The sequence below is a fragment of the Sinocyclocheilus grahami genome, unplaced genomic scaffold (genome assembly GCF_001515645.1).
Source record: "Sinocyclocheilus grahami isolate Dianchi unplaced genomic scaffold, SAMN03320097.WGS_v1.1 scaffold25.1, whole genome shotgun sequence".
Lineage (NCBI taxonomy): Eukaryota > Metazoa > Chordata > Actinopteri > Cypriniformes > Cyprinidae > Sinocyclocheilus > Sinocyclocheilus grahami.
Window position 1 is genome coordinate 2,257,557 of NW_015505204.1, and position 24,000 is coordinate 2,281,556.

General features: G+C 35.7%; 1 protein-coding gene across 2 annotated transcripts; it reads right to left on the reverse strand.

Moving 5' to 3' along the window:
* Positions 1 to 10,279: 10,279 nt before the first annotated feature.
* Positions 10,280 to 23,720, reverse strand: LOC107564018 (uncharacterized). 2 transcript variants are annotated; one of them, XM_016249016.1, is made up of 4 exons: positions 23,126 to 23,720; positions 22,208 to 22,314; positions 13,581 to 13,738; positions 10,280 to 11,236 (listed from the first exon to the last, which is right to left on the reverse strand). In XM_016249016.1, exons 1-4 carry the CDS (start codon positions 23,301 to 23,303, stop codon positions 11,170 to 11,172), a joined length of 510 nt encoding a protein of 169 aa, XP_016104502.1. In that variant the 5' UTR covers positions 23,304 to 23,720; the 3' UTR covers positions 10,280 to 11,169. The 2 variants fall into 2 exon arrangements, with proteins under 2 accessions (XP_016104502.1, XP_016104497.1); XM_016249011.1 differs by having other exon boundaries at positions 13,421 to 13,738.
* Between the last annotated feature and the right edge of the window lie 280 nt (positions 23,721 to 24,000).

A 24,000-nucleotide genomic window follows, 5' to 3' on the forward strand; every position in this document is an offset into this window, starting at 1 on the left:
CTCCCTTCTCTCTCTCTCTCTCTCTCTCTCTCTCTCTCTCTCTCTCTCTCTCTCTCTCTTTCTCTCACCCTCTGGGAGGTTTAGATTGTTTGCCCTTGCTCTCGCTCTCTCTCAGTCATTGGCCTGGCTGTGTTTCTGTATCCCTAATGAGACAGTCCTGTCCTAACCTGACACAGCAACTTACTTCTGGCTAACCACTAATGAGCAATATGAGGTGCTCCACTCGTTTATTTACACCCTCGTTCTCTCTCTCAGTCTCTCTCACCCTTTCCAGCATTACAAACCCTGCAGAGGTTTTGGTGTGAGGTCAGAGGGACAGGAAATAAAAAGAGGGTGAATAAATTGCAGGGTAAGTGGAAGTACCCCAGCAGTCATTACCCATGAGTCTTCACTGATACAGTCATCTCTGATTGGCCTGCAGAGATCTCACTCACGAAATGGCTTCTAGCATTCATTCTACATGTTGTTTTTTGTTTGGCAAGCACGAGGCAATAACTCATGCATTTGCTTTAGCTCAGGGCAAAATTTCATCTGACATGTGGGAAAATTAATTTACTAAAAAAATCAACTTCAAGCTACAGTAAGCACGCACAGAGGGCTATGTTTTGTTGATTGGTGAAGTCAAAATGATATTGTCGTTATAAGATAGACATGAATTTATTCATCTGTATATGTGTGTTACTACTAGCTGAAAATGTGTAAAACACAATGCATGCAATAAGAGACTGATTGACCGTTGATTTATTCAGCCTGAATCACTCATTCTGCTATAAGTCAATAGAACTCAAATTGGTCTGTCTGTTACAGCAGCAGCTCTCGTTCTCTTTGAATGTGTGTGTGTGTGTGTGTGTGTGTGTGTACTAAAGCTAGGTGAAAATACACTATATGGCCAAAAGGATGTGGATACCTTCTTCTAATTAATGGACTTTCTGTGAGGACAAATCTTAGCTTTCTACTTGTTGCTGTAACAGTTTAGGAAGGATCCTTTTCTCTTTCCAAATTGCTAAGAACCCTGTACACAAAGCAATGTCCAAGAATTAGACTGTCCCGCACAAATATACCAGACCTGAGAGGGATATATATTCAGCATGTACCATTTTGCCATGTAGTTATGTAAAAGACTGTATTTATTTATTTATTTATTTATTTATTGTGTATATTCATTCAAAAGCTTGGGGTTAGAGCGATTTTTTTATGTTTTCGAAAAAAGTCCCTTACGGAGAATTTTTTGGATTAAAAATGTAGTAAAACAGTAATATTGTGAAATATTATTACGTTTTAAAAATTATTTTAGTATATATTAAAATATACTTTATTCATGTAATAGCAAAGCTGAATTTTTAGCAGTCATTACTGCAGTCTTCAAGTGTCTCACAATCCTTCAGAAGTCATCATTTCAAATACTGCTTTGGTGCCCAAGAAACACTTATTTTTAATATCAGTGTTGAAAACAGTAGTGCAGCTTAATGATTTTCATTAATTTATTAATTCATTAATTAATTTATTCATTCATTCAACATTTATTTAATTTTTTATTTATTATTAATTTTTGCTGAATTCTTTGATGAATAAATAGTTTACAATAATATCCCTTTTTTTTTATAAAAAAATAAAAAATAAATAAATAAATCTTTCAGACCCTATCTGCATTCGATTTTTCTGCACACACTGATCATTTACAGATGCACCTCTGTGTGTTTGTGTCACAGAAGTTCATGGCAAATGTTTTATTCTTGTTTATAAGTGCCTGATGCTTTTCTTTCAGCTAATGTTTAGTTATCGACTATACTGTAGTAGTAATAAAAGGAGAAGGAAAGATAATCCAAAAATATTGTTGTGAAAACTCATATTACTGTGTCAAGGTGAAAGTTTTGGTTTTCAAAATGATTACAACGCTATGTTTGTTCTCAAAAGCTAAAAGCAATAATTTTATATAAACCAAGTTTATAAGTTTTATATTGTTTCCATGTGATATCATTATATGTATATCTTCTACCATTATGTGTGTATTGTTAAAGCCTGAAGTAGTTTCTGTCCCTTCTTCAGCATTCACAGTGAGAAAACATCAGTAGAAGTGCAGCCAGACTGTCTCAGCATCCGCTGCAGATGTCAGGCGCATTTATCACACTTACAACAACAAACTGTTCAGCTGTTTTTGTTTGTTTTGTTTATTTATTTGGTTCACGAGTCAAGCTTAACTGGTAAATATCTATATCTAATTCAAATGTAAACATTGCTAATGTTTTTGCATTGTTTGGGGGGCTCAAACTGATTTGCCCACTCAAGGACAATGATTTAATTTGAGGGAGAAATAAAATAGAATATAAATTGTAAATGAAAAACCTAAAGTAAAAAAAAAACATGTCTTGTCAAGTAACTGAAATAAATGAGTTTAAGTTGAAGTGCTAAAATTAAAATAGAAATAAAATGAATTAAAACTATATAGAAAAAAACTAATAAAAATGATAAAACACATAACATTACTACAATTTAAAAAAGAAATGAAAACTAAAATAAAAGCTAATTTAAGAAAGAATATTAAGTATATCAATTATACTAAAATAACACTATTACTGTCTGGAATAATCTGATAAAACATGGACATAAACGTAACAGTAGAAATATTACTGATTTTAAAAGCTTTTCTGGTGAGCTTTGTGCTGGTTTTAATGAGTTTTGGGGTGTCTGGCCCCAAATAAATAAATAATATTTTATATAAATAATAGTAGTACATAAAAAGACTTTTCCAGACCCCATTGGAAAATGGTGTGTTCGTGATGGTGATTTTAGTTCCATTGTTCCACCATTAGGTGGCAACAAGAGACTGCAAAAAAGACTTTTATATTGCAAGAGACTTAAACAGGGTTGTAAACAAGGAAGTTATTTTTACTTTAAACAACAAGTTGCAAGATGCAGCCATCAAATTCACTGAGCAGCTCTGTCATCGGAAATCACCTTTAACAGATGAAAGGATAATACAACAGAGATATCGCTTTCCTCAGCGGACATTCAAACTAATATTTTATTGTGAATATGAGATTGAGCTGAACAATGAATGCTGTATCAGATGCAGGTACACACTCACTAAGTCTCTCTCTCATAATACTCTTCATAATACAGTGAGCTTTTAACCATTTTAATACATTAATCTTTTAATGAAGCAACTCAACGTTCCTTCGTTACTAGTTCTAAAGTGATGTTTTCGAATTGGTAATGGAGGCTTGGGGTCAGCTGTTAAACTGTCAACTTGAGATTTCAATCCATGGCGGAAGGAAGTAGAAAAGAGGGCTTTTAAAGACACTCTGTTGTTGTTTCTTATGTATTTAGACACTCGTGCCGTTGAGCTGTTGTATAAATACAATAGGCTAGGGTGACCATACGTGCCATTTTCACAGGACGCGTCCTGGCCAGGATTTCTATATTGCCTAAAATATCTAGGTTTTGGCTTTGTTTGCGTGTGCAGACCGATCGGTGTATGACATCAAAATACCATACAGACGGTTCCTTATGCTTTCAAAATGCTCTCGAGGTATTTTGATGTCATACACCGATATTTTAGGCAATATAGAAATCCTGGCCAGGACGCGTCCTGGGTAAATGGCACATATTCTTGCTCTATCTGCTGTTTTCCTGTCATCGCTTGGAGGTATAATTCAGTGTCGATTCCAACTGGGATTTGACCTTGCGACCGTCTGAGTGTCCAACACTAAACTTCAGGATTTCATCTAACACACTTTTTACCTTTAAATAAACCATTACTTAACCAGGTTAGTCCCAGTGAGATTTCAGATGTCTTACAATAGAGATCTCTTATTTCAGAGATCCACAGAGCAGCAACAGCCTTTACCCTGCAGGAATCTCTGGTCAGCCACAACACACTGCCTTTTATAGTATTTTAATTTGACAGCGCAGTAGGCTAGTTTGTAATTTAATTTTGACTGTATAGCAGATTTTTACACCGTGTATGACTAGGTGAAGTCAGAATCAATGTTCAGCGACTGTGCGCTCACCAGGTGTGTCTGTGAATTAGCTTATATGTTGGGCCGCAGACTGAGTCTGTCGGCACTCTTTCGGTGCTGCTGCTGCTGCTACAGGGCTTATTTCTGCTGCATACTCGCTATTCTTGTCCTTGGACAGACACTGCATCATGGATCTGCTTGTATTTTCTCTTGTGATGGCTAAAATACAATGTTCAAAGGTTCATCTTTCTTCTGAATAGCTCTTTTTCTCTCTGTCCCTCATGTGCCCTGTCAAGTTTTTCAAAAACATTGCAAACAAATTGTTCTTTTTGGAAAAGTTTACATTATGATGACAATTTGGCCACTCATACCATTAAATCCAATAAAAGTGTAAGAGTGTGTATATGTGTACTGTATATACCATTCAAAAGCTTGGTTTTAAATTGATATTTACACATTTATAATGTTACTGTAAGACTTTGTTCCATGTTTTTTGTGTGTTTGCTCCCCATGTGCCTTCCATGCCCATATTTGGTCCTTCCCGTTCCTGTCCTTATCTGTTCCAGGTGTTCCCTTTTCAGTTCTATTGATCCCAGGTGTGTCTCGTTATCCCATCGTCATGTCATTTGTATAAATAGTGTTCCTTGTCATCAGTTCGGCGTCCGGTATTGTTAATGTCTGTGCATGTCTTCCTTCCCGCTACATGTGATTTCCTGGTTCCCTTGATGTTATTGAAGTCTGTGTTTGGATTTTACTCCTGGTCTCCTCGTTCCGTGCTTCTCCACAGTAGTGCACACGTGACAGTTACATTGCTGCTTCAAATAAATTATATTCTTTTTAACTTTTTATTCATCAAAAATTACTATAAAATGAAGTCTGAAGTAATGGCTGCTGAAAATCAACTTATGCCATCAACATTGAAATCAGTTATTTTAAATAATAATAATTCACAATATTACTGTTTGTTTTCATTCTGCATATTTGAATACATAAATACAGTCTTGGTGAGCACAGAAGACTTCATGAAAAAAGATTAAAAAGAAATCTCCAAATATATTCCAAACTTTTGAATGGTACTTGTGTGTATATGATAACTTTTATTTTTATACTTTGATTTTATTTAATACAATTTATTTTCAGTTTAATTTTGTTTAATAATGTAGAGTCAGCTGCCCCTTATCACAAATAATATAATACAATAAAATAAAAAATCAGGTGATCAGGTGTATCTTGTATCATCCTGAAGGGTTTTGTTTTGAGATAATGACTGGCTGACTGTGCATTATCTGATTTATTACACAGCTTCTTACCTACTAAATAAATAAATGGACATTAAATATTGATTTAAGTCAAAATGATTTTATTAAGAGGAAAGACAGTAATATGAGACACAAAACTAGCATACAGTAGCATTCTAAAAAGAAATAGATAGCATGTTTAAAAAAAACAAGTAAATTATACAGTTATATAGCTATAACAATCATTATGCAAAAAATATTTGACCAATCAGTATTCCAGAAAGCTGTGTTTTAATAAATAATGCATCTATATAAAGTTAGTCTACAGTGATTACAAAGGCTTTGGTCTTGCAAGTGTTGTTGTTGCTAAAATTTATATTCTCCAGTTTCATCTGAAATATTTCCCTGAAGTTCTTAAACAAGTCTGTATTAGTTTGCTGCTAATAGCACATTTTCTATTATTAATACAGTGCTTGCTAGGAAAACATTGTATTGAAATCTCTCACATTTCTTCATCAACTTCACACTAATCTCCAGCAGCTGTTGTGTAGAGAATTTCAGACTTCTGTATTATGTATTTTTGTAACCTCAACTAAAATTAGTTTTAAAATCTCTTGGACTTGCACTGATAGAGCGTTCAGCACTGACATTGATCTTTGGATCCGTGGCCTTTGACCCGCCTGCCTTTAGCTGGTAACGCTTGCTGCCTTGCAAGCACCGTTATTTACTTCAAGAAATGCACATGTGGTTCTTTAGTCATTCTTTATGCAGGTACTCTTAATATATTTGGATGTAAGTCCAAACATATCTCTCTCTCGCTCACTTATTCTCCACAGAAATGAGTTCCACCCAGGTGTTCATTACGGCCTGATCGATTCATCTCTGGCTAAGCTGATATCATATTTCCCTCAGAAGGTGCTCCTGATGAGCGGCATTATTGAATAGTGTAGATGTGGATGAGGAGCAGCAGGAGCCTTTTCTGCTTACAGTACAGCATAATGAATAATGTGAGATTGCTTTATAAATATGTGCATAGCCTGGCTGTGCTAGCTGATGTGAGATCCTGTGTAACAAACCATTGCGTTTCTGTCAATAAGTTTGTAATGGAGAGTAAAACAGGGTCGGGTTTATTTGACTCATACTTGTTAGGGATTGTAGTATTAAATGCTGAAAACATCAATCCTTGCCATAGGGCATTTGTGTTTGTATTTTCTGAATATCTGCTTGCTGTTTAGGTGTGTGCATGTCTGTGAGCTGCTCTTTTCTTATGTTTATGTCTATATAATTAGACAAGCATTGAGTATTAGGAAAGTTGATGATGCTGGTGGCTGGCCATTCTCAGGAAGCACTGCCGTTTGTGTGTCACCATTACTTCCTAAGATAAGAATTTAAAAATAGCGAGAAACAGACAGAGACATGCGGAGAAAGAAAAAACACTAATAAAATGAACAAGAGATTGAACCGTTTAAAACTTTGTGCTTTTTTATCTAGAAGAATTATTTAATGCTCACCAAGGCTGCATTTATTTGGCCAAAAATACAGTAAAATAGTAATATTCTGAAATATTATTACAATTAAAAATGTATGTTATGAATTTATTATTATTATTTTTTTAAATATAACGTATTCCTGTGATGGCAAAGATAAAATTCCACAGAAATCATGCTAATATGCTGATTTAATGCTTGAACGTAAAACATTTCTCATTATTATCAATGTTGAAAATAGCTGTGCTGCTTAATATTTTGTGGAAAACTATTTATATATTTATTTGTTTGTTTGTTTGTTTCATTCATTCATTTGATGAGTAGAAAGCTTCAAAGAGCAGCATTTATTTTCTTTCTTTTTTGTAACATTATAAATGTGTTTACATGACTTTACTTTTGATCACTTTAATGCATTCTTTAAAGCATTCTTTCTGAAAAAAATAATAATTTATTTTTAAAAAGACCCCAAACTTTTGAAAAGTGTACAGTTACACTACAGTTATAGGGATAAATAATAGTGAAACATTTTATAAATTTCTAACTGGTATAAGTTTTCTTTGACATGAAATAAAAAAAGTGTAAAATGATCATGCCACAGAATGCTCTGTTTGCTGAGAAAAACCATGGTACTCTATGGCTTGTGTTTACTGATGACCTTTTTGGGGACCCTTTGACTTTAATAGACAATAAAGTGGTTGAGAGAGAGGGAAACCGGACATTTCACAGGCCAAATTTGAACCTGATCCCTCTTGTGTGCTCATGTTTGCTTGCTTTTTGCTCTCATTCACATTCCTCCCCCTCTCCCTCCATCACATGCTTTCACACTGAAGATAGTCTTTCTGGTTAGTGGTGTGTCTTGTGATGAACTCCAGAACGAAAGGAGATAAGAGGAGCCCGACCTCCTACAATCACTTACTTGTTGGGATGATCTTCCCCAGCTCTGGCAGTGTCTGTGTGGGATAGTCGGGCCCAGAGGAGGGGGCAGATTGGCTGATAACATGTCTTTGTCTGTGGTCATTCAGTCTTTCGCTGATATCTCTTGACCTCGTTTTTATCTGGGTGCTGTGCCTGTCTGACATTTCATGGTTCCGACCCCCTCTTTAACCTGCCCAACCCTCTTGGCTGCCGTGTGACTTGAGAGAAAGCAGATATCTTGTTCTTGGTATTAGGAGAATTTTGAAAACGAACTCAGCGGTTTTCCACTGGTCACCATTACATTCTCAAAATGACAATGATGTGTTCAGAGACCCTTCAAGACATAATAGCCAGAACCTCGAACAACACAGACATGTTCTGAGAGTAATTATCTCTTTTTTGTTAACTAACTCAGTGTGACAATATATATATATACCCTTCTCTATCACTAGCGGTTGTAATTACATCAGCAGATTCGACACATTCTGAGACATGAACTGAAATGAATTGTGAATTTTATTAACATTAAATCGTCCTCCTCCCATTTTCACCTCAAAATTATGGGGAAGCTGTGCCTCCCCCGACGAGCCGCCACTGTATATATATATATATATATATATATATATATATATATTAGTAGTATATTTAGTATGTTTAATTATAGATTAATATAATTATATTTAATATAATATTATAGTATTATATTATTATTATTATTATTATTATTATTAATAAAACAGCTCTTGACAGTGTTTTTTTTTACAAAATACAATCTATATCCATTATCAATGGTATTGTTTAATAAATTGTGCATATACAGTACATGTATTTATATATTTTTATTTTGTATTTAAAAATGGAGGATAACCCATAATTTGGCATGTCATTTAATTTAATTTAATTTATTTACTAAATAAATATTTAATATATAAAATAATGTGTTTGTGTGTGTGCATGTTTATGTGGTTTATGAGGACACAAATTTGTATAATAACATGGGTATGACATAGGTATTACAACGAGAAGGTGATTTATGAGGACATTTTCAGTGTCCCCGTAATTCAAAAGGCTTATAAATCATTCAGAATGAGTTTTTTTGAAAATCTAAAAATGCAAAAAGTTTTCTGTGAGGGGTAGGTTTAGGGGTAGGGTTGGTGAGGGCAATAGAAAATACGGTTTGTACAGTATAAAAACCATTACGCCTATGGAGTGTCCCCATAAACCATAAAAACAAACCTGTGTGTGTGTACCTACTTAACCATATTTTGGGGACAAATTTGTACCCAAAATTGAGCTAAACCTGACAACATCTCCAAAAAAAAAAAAAAAAACTTTGGGGATGTCCTCATTTGTAAAACTTGTATAAAAATAAAGTAAACACGGTTTTAATAAATTGTAAAAATTCAGAAAGTTTCCTGTAAGGGGTAGGTTTAGGTGTAGGGTTCGTGTAGAGCGATAGAATATACTGTTTGTACAGTATAAAAACCATTACGCCTATGGAATGTCTCCATTTAGATAGCTAAGTAAACGTGTGTGTGTGTTTTATTTATTTTTTGTACTATAGTGTAAAATATATTAATTAAAACAAACCTTTACTAAACTAAAATTAACAACCACAACCAGGGAAAAGCATTAATAAATCATTAAAGATCTCAATATCAAGTGGTGTGGATAAACCCCACTGGGATGCTGGTCTAAACGGAGACCTCATCTTTACTTTATAGCTGTCATTCTGTTATTGTGAAGACTCATCGTGTCCGTTTGTGCAAGAGAAAAGGAATTTCTACCATATGTGTCCTCTTAGTAAATAAAGTGTTTGATGTTTTTCTGTTGCTGATTAGTCATGCAGGAGTTTTCAGCTCATACATGCTGATTTGATCCATGGCATAAAACTGGGTGTTTTATTTTCCTAATGGCCAATCAGAAACACTGGAGAAAAGGCCAGAGAAGTTTAATGTTCAAAACAGCTCTCTAATCACAGTCAGTGTGGCAGGACTGAATAAACATCCGCAATCAAAGTCTTTCATACTCGTGCTTATCGTTTCAGGCCAAGAAGCAAAAGATGTTCTGGATTGCTTTGAATGAAACTATGAGCCTGTGATCTAATGTGTGTTATATAGAGAGAGACAGGAGACCGGGTGAGATGTCACAAAGGACTGGATGAGTCGAATCACAAAAACATGTTTTTGTTAGCAGTGAATGTCGATGTGGGTTGCAGACATCTGGTTTCATTCCTAGAACATGTTTGTAAAGTCCTCCAAATTAAAATTCTAATAGCATTTTTTTTTTTAAATGGTTGAGGAAACAAGTAAATACAATAAAACAACACAACACATAAGAAGTATTTTGTTCTTCAGCAAGTTAGTTGTCACATTTATATTGGGGCAAATTGCGAAAACAAAAACATATTTTTGTTACCATTAATTTGTAGGGCATGTTGTCACAAAAGTTCAATGTCTGTTCTGTATATATCATGAACTATATATTTTTACATGAGCGATAATTAACCATGTAAATGTTCAAAAATGTTTTTGTATTTAAGACTACTCCTGATCTCACCTATATATTGTATGTAATTTGTGTGCGTTTGAGAAAGAATTATGTCAAATGACTACAGCATAAAATAATTCTGCACTTATAGACAGAGAGGCCACACAATTCGAAGCCCCAATTTTAATGCAAGTCTTTTCAGCACTTTGTATTGGTTTATGGCAATATGGTGTTTAGGAAACTATCCAATGGGCTACACAGGTTCAGAAAAAAGTATATTTATATATTATATATATATGTTTATATATATATAGGTTTATAATTATTTTAAGCTTTAAAAGAGAACAGTACACACTTGCACACGTGAAGATAACCACAATGTCAGATGACGTATCTGTAGGCCAATGAGAGGACAGAATCGTCTTTTTTTTTTTTTTTTTTTTTTTTTTTTTTACTTTTTCCATGTTTTTTGTCCCCCGCATCCACGCTTTTTCTAAAGATAGTAACTTCAGAAGAACACTTGACCACACTGATTAAGAAGAAAAAATAAATGACTATAGAAAACAGTCAAGTCTAAAACGGATAGTTGAGTTTATAAAGCACATAGTTTGGGCTGCTCTTTGTACAGTACGTTTGTACAGTGTGTGTGTGTGTGTGTGTGTGTGTGTGTGTGTGTGCATGTCGAAACGGGTAAAGGGCTCAGATAGTTGGTATAGTTTACAGTGGACTGTAAACAGAGACACATTGATCATAGAGCGGAGAGAGTGAGGAAACAACCGTGTCCATTGATCATCAATTTTTCTCCTTTTGTCTCTCCATCACTCCTAATCCTCTTTTTGAGCTCTCTCCCTCTGTTCATCCCTCTTCTCATCCAGTTTTTTCGGAGGAGATTTGGCGAGGTTTCTCAGTCCTGCTGAGAATTCTCAGGGTCCTTACGTCATCGGATCGCATCCGATTTAATCTGTTTCAGACGTCCGACAGAGCTGGGAACGACCAGATCGTCCGTGATTGAGTTCAATAAAAAAAATAAACGAAGGGAAATTTAAAAAAAGAAACCCTTGATGCTTTTGGCCGGTTGCGTTACTGTGCAAACTCACGCTTTTTCAGGAATGTCCACGCGGAAGGTGCTAGGAAATCCTTTTGCGTGCTATAGGGCAAAGAACAGGAGAACACATGAATCGTTAAAATCAGATTCTTACCAGTCTAAACATTTATTTTCCCAAACTGAGTCCGATCTCACAAGGAAAAGCATCTCTGTAGCTGCATTTATCCATGCACCACAAAAACATCACTCATAGTTCAGACAATTACATTGAAACATTTTTAGTGAGAACTGTATAAATGTTCTTTTGTGTGATTGTTCAGTCAAATATAGTACATAAAATGCATTTTATATCACTTGTGCTGTGCTGAAAATTCACTACCTAATTTGGTGTTACCAGTCAAAATTGACCAGGCTTTTAAAAATCGCTTATAAATCTTTTAATATGCTATATATTCACCATCTTGGATTCTTTTTTCTTTTCTTTTTTTTTTGTCAACTTGTTTTCTTTGTTTTCACTGGTTTTATATTTATTTTTGGAACTGATTGATCCTAGGCCTCATTGATCTGAGCTTATGTTGTTTTTGAAAGAAAAAGGAATTATTTTGGCAGTATTCACGCAAAAACTGAGATGCATAAACTCAGATTAATTAAGCTAATTGAAAGGAAACAAGTTAATGACTAAGACTAAATCCAGTATTTGGAAATAATATAGCATAACAAGAGATGCATAAGAAGTTATTAAAAGGCCGGTTGTTTTTGACTGGGAACACTACGAGTGTAACAATAGGGGAAAAAATCCCAAAGTACCAAATAAAAAAATAAAAATTGGGGAAGTTGTTATACCCTAAGTGAGCAAAGTCTGCAAGTTTTGTGCAAAAATGTTGGCTAGCATTTTCAGGAAAAAAAAAATCCTATCTGGGTCAAAATGACCCAACATGAAGTATAGCATATAAAATGTATAGTAAATTCAATATTTCATCTACATTTAATTTAATTTTGATGTAATTATGATCAAATTTACTATCATGTAAAATTGTATTTAAATTTATTAAATATAATTTTAGTTTTTAAATATCATTTTAATTTTATTAATAATTTTATGCAATAAAATATGATCAAATAACATGAAAAGCCATATCTGACATCAAAAACTAATCAAGGCTTTACAGAAGCCTTTGAAACACCATAAAAAAAATTATTTCCTGAGTGACGTTTTGGTATTGTGACATTTTCTTGTGAGAGTGTAACCCAAAATTCCCAATTATAAAAAAACAAAAATGCAGTTATGCCAATAGCCTAGAGGCGGGGCTTGTGGATATAAGGTATAAGGATATAAGGATACAAACACATGCACATGCACACTTAGTCTCCACCCACAGGAGAGCACACAGTGTACACTTGTCCTCGCTTTAGTGCAGTAGTAGTAATACTGCATTAAAACACATACAGTAACAAAGTGCTGGATGTGTCAGCGGCTGTGAGCGTACACTAACACAGTTTGCATGCTATTATCAGAGGCGAGGAGGCAGGGCGCTATGACTGTCGCAAGTGTGATTACAGTAGAGCTGTGACATATGGTGATTAGAACAGACATGGATGAAAAACAGGTAAATAATGTGGGATTTTATAAGGTGTAAATGAAAGCTGGAAAATAACTACTTGCCATTCTATATGGCATGCCATGCATTGTTGTTTATTATGGCATAAACGTGCAACATAATAGTCGGAAAATGTGCTAAATTGTGATTATTTGAGATGCAGAACCATGTGATGAGATGTAGACAAACCATGTGTCTTACATTATTATGATGAAGATAGATTTCAGCTTAAGGAAAAGTCACAGCACAAAGTATGTGTTATGTAGGTTTGGATGACAAATTAGTTGCAAATTCAGCATTCATGAGCCAAATTTGTAATAGGGTGGTTTTTCACCAGTGTCTTCAGATGCTTTGGGGAGAATTTAGAGGGCAGGGAGAGGACAAAACGTTGGACACAACTCCACACTTTCACTCAAAAAAGTCCTTTATTGATATGTCCATATATTATACATGTATTGTTTTTGTTTTTTGTGATTTTTGCTTTTGAAGGAAAGGGGAAAACAAATTGGAAAGTGAGAGAATAGGTCAAGAAAGGGTGTTTTGATAAATGGGATTACATATATATTTTTTTTAGAAATATAAATAGTTCTATACAAACAGCGCCATGGGTTAGATTTGGAAAAGAGATGACGGCAGTGGATCAGATCTGGGGGGGTTCAGAAATCGTACATTTTGAGTGAGTACTCACACAGATAGTTGGGTTTGTAAGGCGCTCGGGCGCTTGGTAAGAGTGTGTGTAGCTCGTGGCGTGTGAGCGTGCCGTGGTGTGACTTGTCTTTGCCGAATGTGGAGAATGATCTATCATCGGCCCGATTGCACGCATCGCCCGGAACCACGCTCTCCTGTACCTCAGTGTCCGGCACCGCGTCCATTCCCGGGACGTGCAGGTTGCTACGGTAATCGGCGCCCTGACGATTGTCGCCAGGCATGAAGGAGGGCATCCAGCAACGGTCGGAGTGACCCAGAGCCTTGCACTCTTCAGTGCAGTTGGAAAAAAGATCAGCTCCTGTGAAAGACAGAGGAAAGATGAGAGGAAATGTTAGTCAAAGATAATGTAGAACTAATGGTGTTACTATATTTACTATACTTAAAAGTTTACTTCAAAACGAAATGAAATGTTGTAGTATAGTACAAAATAAAAAGTATAATTTCTAGTAAATGTAATGAAATTTCTGTCATCATTTACTCATGTAAATGTCATTTCAAACCTGTATGACTTTATTTGTTCTGTATAGATAGAAAGGAATTGATAGATGAAATTAACAAAAAAAATTCTAAAAGGAAATTAAACTATTTCCTTTTTTGTTTAGAAAAATGGAAGTCACATATTTTAAATGGCATTAAGGTGAGCAAATGATGACAGAATTTAAAAATAATTTAAAAGCTTAGTGATTGTTTTTCTTTATTATTAAAATTAGTACTTTTCTAAGTAATTAGAAGCACCATTTTTGGACTACTGGACTGTAAAATGGTGGGGGGGAAATTCCACAGATTTATTCTAAAAGGAAATTAAACTATTTCCTTTTTTGTTTAGAAAAATGGAAGTCACATATTTTAAATGGCATTAAGGTGAGCAAATGACAGAATTTAAAAAGAATTTAAAAGCTTAGTGATTGTTTTTCTTTATTATTAAAATTAGTACTTTTCTAAGCAATTAGAAGCACCATTTTTGGACTACTGGACTGTAAAATGGTGGGGGGGAAATTCCACAGATTTACATTTAAGCAGAGATTTGAGTCATATCTAGGGACCTGAAGATATTGGCGATTATGATTATGATCTCTAAGCAAGGAAGCAACCACCCAAAACATCTCAACTCCCTAGCAACATGCCGGTGAGTTTTATACATACAGTGGGGGAAAAAAAGTATTTAGTCAGCCACCAATTGTGCACGTTCTCCCACTTAAAAAGATGAGAGAGGCCTGTAATTTTCATCATAGGTATACCTCAACTATGAGAGACAAAATTAGAAAGAAAAAAAATCCAGAAAAATCACATTGTAGGATTTTTAAAGAATTTATTTGCAAATTATGGTGGAAAATAAGTATTTGGTCAATAACAAAATTTCATCTCAATACTTTGTTATATACCCTTTGTTGGCAATGACAGAGGTCAAACGTTTTCTGTAAGTCTTCACAAGGTTTTCACACACTGTTGATTACGTTTTTGTACAACAATGCGTAACACACTTATGTTTTGGCGAATTTGTGCCTAGTACATATGAATGTGTGCACTCTAATTTGTACATTTTACTTATGTCCCAGTTACAGTTATAAATGGGGTGGACCTTCATGCTTACGTTAAAAAAAAATCATAAATGTTTGTACAGCAATTTGTATTTACATTTTGGCAAATTGGTGGCTAATTCATATGAGTTTGATATATTTTAATTTGTACTTTATCATATGGTCTGCTTGAGTCCCACTAATGTTTATGTTTAAGAGAGGACTGGATGCTGTCTTTTTTCTAAAAATCTTACATTTATCATACAGTTCACATCAAAATTGCTACCTTGTGAAATACTTTTTTCCCACAAGGTCAAGTTGGCTTTGACACATCGAGTTGTGTGCAGGAGATGCAGGTTTGAGTCCACCCCTTGTTCCTGGGCTAACAACATTGTAACATTTCCCTTTGGGTAGTTAATGGTTAGGTATCTTAACTGTGGGTACCAATCAACCGACTAGGAACAGCACTAATAAAATATGTGCTAAGCTTCAAAACAAAGGTTAGGGGTTTGGAAATTTGGACTAGGAGAAAAGGTAGGAATAGGGATCAGAGTTAAACCTGGTTTATACTGACGCATTCAACCTACCATTAACCATCACAGATGCATGTGCACATCACATCATTTATAACTCATGTGCACTGCATTTCACAATTCTCTGCTAAAGAGTATTGTCTTTATTTAGTAAACTATGTATATAAATGCTCTTTATAATGAGAACAAGTGAACAGACAAACTGTAACAGGCAATTTCACAGTGCAGTCAGAAACATTTCACTTTTAAAATTATTTGAAGTCGTTCTCTTCCTGAAAAAGTCCAACACAGGTCTATCTGCTCTGCCAGCCTTCCCTCAAGTTTGGTTTGCTGCACACAACATTTCAAGCACCTCTTGATATCACTGTTGGTGTGCACACCTTTTTGCTTGTGCAGATGCATCAGGCATAAACCTGAATTTGGATGGGGTTTGGACTATGTTTATTTAACAGAACTCTAGCTCCAGGACCAACAAAACATGATTCAGGAGCATACTCTGCAAAATCACAGTCAAGGTGAACAGCATAATATGGTATGGTATGATCTATTATTCAGTACCTGCAAGGCCTGTCTTAATATATTATATAAAATATTAAACTCCTAATTTTTTATTAATGATAGAAATCATATTAGCTCTTTTATCATAATATCACAATTAAATAAGTTATTACCATGTCATTAGGTGCTCTGCACTAATGCCTAATAGGAAAATTGTTTTAACTGGTAATCACTTGTCAATTATTTTGTAGTTTAGCCTGTCTACACAATATCCCTTTCTATCCTGATAGTTTTTTTTTAATCGACATACACTAAATTACTTTTGAAATGTGATATTTTATGTATTGAAACAACATTTTAGTAATGAGATCCAGCAGCTTTAGCTTTACCTGGATTGTATCAATGTTGCTACATCCTGTGATATGAAATTTCGTCAATATTTTGTGCTTCATTTTTGGTAACACTTTATTTTAAGGTGTCTTGGTTACACGTTAAATGTACTTACTATTATAATAACAATAAATTATGCATAATTACATGCAAGTAACCCTAAGTCAAACCCTAATCCTAACCCTAACCATATAGTAAGGTTGGGGTAGGGCTGACTATCGATCCTGCTGTGTAATAAATAATCAAGTTATAATTGATAAAAGTGCCTAGGCCTGACCAGAGTGTATGTCTTCTTAAATTCATTCTAAAAATACAAGTATATTATTTTGGTTTTAAGTTACAGAGTACCATAAAAGGAACGACCCATTTAAGAGTGAAGGAGTAGGAGCAGATACAGTGATGCACCAAGGTCAGATTCAAACAGGTACAATGAGGAAGACCAATTTAAAAGAGGAAATTTGAAGGGAATTCAAAAAAAGAGGTGAGGATGAAAGAGTCTGTAGGCTGATATGAGAAATTTGATACAAAGGTAAAGACAAAGGCCTACAGAGGCGGAGAGGGAGGGGCTGGATGCATGTCAGGCCAATCTCTAATCTCTAATTCCTCGTGGCAGAAGCTCTTCTGAGTGAGATCAAAGCACAAATCTGCCCTTCTGATAAAGCTGACCATACTATATGTGCGTGTGTGTGTGTGTGTGTGTATTGATGCCTAAATGCGCACACAAGGGAATAATGATTTATTCGTGCAGAACTGTTGTAATGATTTGCATAGGTGACCAGGAAACATGTTATTAGCATGGCTTTGGGACCTGCAGATATGCATAAAGTGCTATTCTGACCCACAGCATGGTGCTTATTAGTATTGCTATAGGAGACTTCAATAGATGATGAAGTATTATTTAGTGATCAAAGGGTCTGGTTATGTTGTGCACAAAGTAATCAGCTTGTTTGCAGCGGCTCTTTCATTAACTGGACAGCACAGAAAATGCAAGATAATTGGTGATGAGGCCTTTCGGATTGTGCGCATCAAGTTATTTACTCTCCAGGCATAAACGTACACTAAAAGTAGGACATGATACACCAACCCTACTCTTTCATTGCTTATAAGTTGCTCTTTTTTAAGTATAAAAACATTTATCAAATTTGCCTCAAATTTCTTAAGAGGAAAAAAGTTGGTGTTAACATAGAGCTATAAAATGAAGATACATCTTGAAATCTCTGTTTTATTTATCGCTGACTTTGGTGTCTTAGTACAGTTTTTGACATTGCTGAGATCTTTTATGAAACTCTAGAGGAAGCATATGTGAGATTACTAGCGTATTTTTCTCAGGAGAGATCTGAGAAGCTTACGCAAAAGTCTCCATTTGCTCTCTGTATCATTGCTGTCAGGGATAAGCAAAGTTAAAGATATTTTTTATGTGATTCTTCTTTCCTTTGCGCACCTCAGTACTTCTAATCTTACAGACGCAACATCTGAACCCACATTCAGCTCACATCTCTGCTCAGATGTGTTGGGAAATCCATAGATCACTTCCACAACCTGTCCACTCTGTTATTTTACCATTATATCAGGGTGATATATATGGACAGAGATATGCGGATGTACACAGAGGCGTAAATCTCTTTAAACCAGGGATCCAAGGCCTTTGTGACATCATCAATATTAAGTACACAGATAAACCTGACTGCATACAATCAAACTCAATGTAATTAGAACAGCGGTCTCTAAATATCCCCTCCGAGCGAGCAGACAGAAGCTCACAGCATGATGTTCACATCGATATCACAGTCACATGCAGAGACTCATGTAGGACATGTAGGACCTGATATTGTTTCATCTGATGGAGGTCTGCTTTTGTAGGCTTTGTGAAAAAGAAAACTACCGGATTGGCATGTTCTGAAGGAAATGCTGGTGACAGCAAAATAATAGTGTTTTATGAATTTAGCATAATTTAGTAGTAGAATAATATACTGATGTAGATTTGAATCCTGGTTAGCAGAACAGAATCCAAATTTGGTGGAGATTGCAGGGTAATGGAGGATATATACGCAAATGCTGGCACACTGAAGCAACAAATTGGAAGGGATTGTTAGGTTTTAAATACTGTTACAATTATTTAGCCTGAACATCTTTGATTTGGACATGATTGAGATCTCTATAGCTTTTACTCCCATTTACAACCCATTAAAAGCATATGTATGATAGAATTGTGAATCTAAATCATTCATAAAGGTAAGAAATTAAGAGAAACATTGTGAAAAAGTAATATACCACAATCACAGATGCTTCTGTACAAACTGGATTCGATTTCTCAGAGGATGCTGAGTTGTGGTTGTGGAAGAAAAACAGACATTTTCAATTTGGACGGGATTTAAATCACAAAGTATGTCTGTGAACACACAAAATGACCATCCTCAGGGAAAACAAGTCAGTTCGAATGAGGATTAAGGTTGAAATTATCTAGAAAACAAGGTTTGAATGCAGTCATTAAATGGTTCAATCTGAGATAAATGCTGAAATTTGGGCTGATAGTTCAGCATTAGTGCTCTTTGGATAAAAAGAACATGACAATGCAGCATCCATTATGCATTGCAAGTGGTGCACCTCAAGGATTTTATGATTTTTTTAGCTGTCAAGAGAAATTTGAGCAGTCAGAATAATTGCGTTTAAAATCTAACAGCGATATGGTTCAGCAAACTGCATTTGCACGGTTCATTCCATTATTCTGCAATACAAAACATCCTCGCAAAGTCTAGTGTAGCAGGTTGTATGCTATAGATTAACACCTGCACTTCATGGCCAATAAATAATTAAATAAATAAAAATATCTACATAATTGCCCATGAAATCCTATAATTGCAGACCTGTATTCGATTAATGTAGATATTAAATATCCTCAGTGTGGCTGGGAGCTTTATTGAAAACATTAATGATCTGACTAGATGATGGACTCTGGGGCTGCAGATATCTAGAGAAAAAGAGATGCTGCGTTGAGTACAAACACACTGACTAACTAAGCTGTTCTCCATCAGGATGTGCTCCAAATCCCACTGTGTGCGTGTTATTTTCATCTCTTTCCGCTTCTCTTGCATTTTCTCTTCTGGAGACCTCATCACATCTTTTATCAATGGTGTGCAAAAGTATCAGAACGAAAAGGAAAAACACTGCCAAAGCCCTGATGAGCAGAATTTCCCTTCTGAACACCTGTCGTCGGGCTGACCAAAGACCTGAGCTCACATGCTGAGGACGAGAGTTTTTGCTGTAGGGTTGGGAGGAAACTTTGGTAAATTTGTTTTGAAGAACAATCAGGGTGGGTTTTCATTCAAAATCAGCTTCTAGCCATTGAAATCACCTACATTGTCACTGCTTTCGCCAGTCTTGGGGAGTAACTGTACTATTTTTCAGTAATAGGAAATTCTTTAATTATGTATCTTTTTCGGTAGCATGTGTAGTGTGACAAAACACTGCATGACTGCTTTTGTCACATTGTATTGAACACAGAACTTCATACTGAGCGAGCTGAAGCAATAATCCAAAAAACAAACCGCTATTTAGATGGATAAATGAATCATTTAAAAATATTAACTGATTCATTTGTTAATGGTATTTTCTATTTTGTGTAGCAAAACATGTTAAATGGTATTGTTTATGACTATACTTTCGACTGTATGAGAAAATAATGTATGGTGTTTTGTATTTTAATTGTACTTTGAGATCTTTATTGTATAAATTGCTAAATAAATAAAATCATCTGATATACATTTAAAAAGATATTGCATCCTGATAATACCTTAGTATTTATTTACCTTTTGTTAATAGCTTGTAGTGTAGCTGACTACTTTTCCAGAGGGTAGCTTGACTAGTTGAACTGCTTAAAACTATGAATATCTTGTAGCTACAGTTTCTAAGTTATTCCCCCAGCATTAGCTTTCACTATAGCTATAAACTGTGTGTGTGCGTGTGTGTGTGTGTGTGCGCATGTTTATGTGGTTTATGAGGACACAAATTTGTATAATAACATGGGTATGACATAAGTATTACCACATGGCTCCGATTTATGAGGAAATTTTCAGTGTCCCCGTAATTCAAAAGGCTTATAAATCATCCAGAATGAGTTTTTTTGAAAATCTAAAAATGCAGAAAGTTTCCTGTAAGGGGTAGGTTTAGGGGTAGGGTTGGTGTAGGACAATAGAAAATACGGTTTGTACAGTATAAAAACCATTACGCCTATGGAGAGTCTCCATAAACCATAAAAACAAACCTGTGTGTGTGTGTGTGTGTGTGTGTGTGTGTGTGTGTATGCGTGCAGAGCAAATGGAGTTGCCTGATTGGGATCTGATAGCATTAAATTACAGCGACAGGAGTGATTTGATTAACGTCATCACCACACATCCCTCATTTATAGATAATCATCAATCTATCACTCACTCGTGTTAATCTAATTGTGCAATTTGTCACGCCTCTGTCTCTTTGCAAACAAATGCAGATGTAACAGTCTAAATCATGGAAAATGGCCTTTCTCTGACCCCAGCTCTTATAGCTTGACCCTCATGCTCATCTGAGAGTCCCCAGGATCATTTAAATAGCTCGACAGATAAAGTGATAAAGTGTTAACTATTATTTCTTATATTTTCATCTCTATAAAAGCATTAGAGTGCATTACACAACATGAGGGCTAAAACGTTTCTTTGTCTTTATCTTCTATCCTTTGGCTGGGATTCTCTTAATTTAGTCTGATATCTCCAAATTGATGCTATAGGAACAAAAGGAGGTGAGGTAGGGATGTGTGAAGGAGATAGCGAGTGTGTGTGTGTGTGTGTGTGTGTATGTAAGTGGTTGTTAATGCAGTGGTTCTACCCCTGTCAGTGTCCCAGGCCTTCATCTTAACCTTGCTGTGATAATTGGCTATGCGGAGACAGGCACTGAAATGGGAGTGCAGAAACTGCGAGCTTGCCAACACACACCCAGAGGAGAGCAGGGAAGGAAAGGACACACACACATCTTCTCATTTTACCTCTTTGATGCTCTAAAAGCTCTAAAAAATCTCAATCCCTCTGCCTTTCGGTCTTTCTCCTTCTGCGACCCCCAATGCGCCCCCCAGAAAGGCCTTGGGAATTTTTTTTATACTGTAGTTACCTAAACTGTGAATCCATGTCTTTTCAAGAATTTGTATTCCATTGTGCGTGGCACATATGTAATATCTGGCAACCCATCATCTAACTGTTTGCCAAACCGAAGGCTGAATGTCATGATTCTTTGGAGAGAAAGGTCAAAGCCTTATCCAGTCGAAGCAGTAAGGCTCCACCTTGATCAATAAACGAGCAGCAGTCAAAAAAGCTCATCAAATTGAATATAAATAAATAAAGAATAAACAAAATAAAATCAAATTTGTCTCCAACGAACGATTGCCATTTCGTCGTGCTTCACTCAAACGTTATTGGCATTTAATATGAATGGAAAAATAATTGTGTTTGGGGGGTGTAGGTGGGGTGGTGGGCAGCTGTGGATTCGTTACCGTGGAAGCTTTCAAATACTCATTAAATGCTTCAGAAAGCCTGTCCATCAGAAAAGCCAGACTCCTTCACGGCATTGACTGAAATCCGTTTAGCTCTGTTGACAGATGTATAATTTCCACGCAGTCCCTATATTGATCCACTGCTGGAATCGGTTGAAGGCTTGTCGCGTTGCTTTCAAAGCCAAGATGCGAACAATTTCCCAATGTCTATGTTTCTCCTCAGCATTCATTCCCCAGGGGCCTTTCACTCCTCTTATGCTCCTTTCAAGTCTAGCTAAGGTCGACAGTAGGTGAGAAACTCGGAATCAACTCACCTGCTGTGTGGCCCCGGTTGGTGGCGTCATGGTCGCTGTCTCCCTGCTCGCTATCTCCATGTCCGCTGTCTTTAGAGCTGACGATATCTGCCTCTTGAAACGCTGAACTATAAGGGAAATTTTATGGTTTAGTAGTCATTTGGTAATTGGAGCTTTGTACGGCTCTTTTCCATTAGAAGTATTGATTGTTTTGGTTATTTAACACTTTTGGCATAGTTTAGACTGCTGATTAAATTCAATATCAAATTCTGAATCAGACTCATGCTGTGTAGTATCAAACGTTACGATAACACATGCAATGCTGAGTCAGATTTTGTAATTTTGGCTAGGCGCCACATCATTTATACATCTCTTTCTTTGTCTTCAATGTGGAGTTTATTCTGTTAAATCATTTTGGGGACTATTTTGTACCCGGAAGTGAGCTAAATCTGACAAACACTCCCTATAGGAACGTCCTCATTTGTAAAGAATGGCATGTAAAAATAAACTTTTTTTTTTTGTAAAAATACAGAAAGGTTTCTGGGTTTGGGTCATAGGTTATAGTATTTATAATTGTGTATAAAAAATAAAAGTCTATGGAATGTTCCCATACTGTAAGTAAATGTGTGTGTACCCACTTAATCAGTTTGTACCCAGAAGTGAGCTATAAAATCTCCCAAATTCTCCATTTGTAAAAATACTATAAAGATAAAGTAAATCATTTGTAAAAAGTAAAACAATAAATTGTAAAGAAAAAATGTATATAATAAAACCTATTATTATTATTTAATGTAAAAAGGCAGAAGGTTTTCTGTGAGGGTTGGGTTTAGGATATAATATAAAGTCTGTACAGTATAAAAATCATTATGTCTATGGAAATTCTCCATAAAACATGAAAATACAGCGTGTGTGTACACTTTATTTAATCAGCAATCTCACCTGTTAACACGACGGGGCCTATCCACCAGGTAGCTGAGCTCAGTTCTCTGGTGCTTGGTCTAAAAGATAGCAACAATAATAAATAGTAATAATAATAATGATGGTGAAGAGCAAGTTTATTTGATATTCTGCATTTGTCATTAAAACACTGGTCAGGCCTCTGTTCTGCTCTGCCCATGCACTAGAGCACCTCAACCATAGAACCGCCTTTGTTCCACTGATACCCAGCGACTGTGTGCTTAGCATACTTAAACCCTCGTCCAATACACTCCCCCCTCCCTCCTCAGACTTGACTCCAGGGCTACACCCTTTCAGAGAGTGCCAGGGGATAGTAAGGTAGACCTTGTCAGATGTGGGGCTCACTTACGATAACATGACTTGTCTCAGAGGCAAAAAGGAAGATGCTAGTATCAGAGCAGAAATGTTATACCAGCTTGTAACCACCCTCAACATTCACATCCCCCATATATTCCTATTATTGGTCAATCGATATAGGATTTTCATTGATTGATTCTGAAATGTTTACATTTGGTTTCCATCCAATCTTGAATATGTGGTTACATCCTTCTATGTAACTGACCCTAAAGTGATGTAGTGTAATTAAAGCACCTGAAAATAGCACTACAGCCCCAAGCTACCTTTAAAAGCACTATGTGAGTCATAAGCAAGCAGATGATTACAATCTGACATTACAAACACAGGAAGCTGAAAGATCACCACTGAATAGCCTCTTAAGGTGCATATAGGCTATGTACAGAAATATGTTTCCATCCACTGAACTTCTCACAAGAATTTCTGTCATTTCTACTCAGTTTTGAGTTTTTGGTTTCATTTAAAACTTTAACACTCTCAATATAGCAATAATTTGAAACACT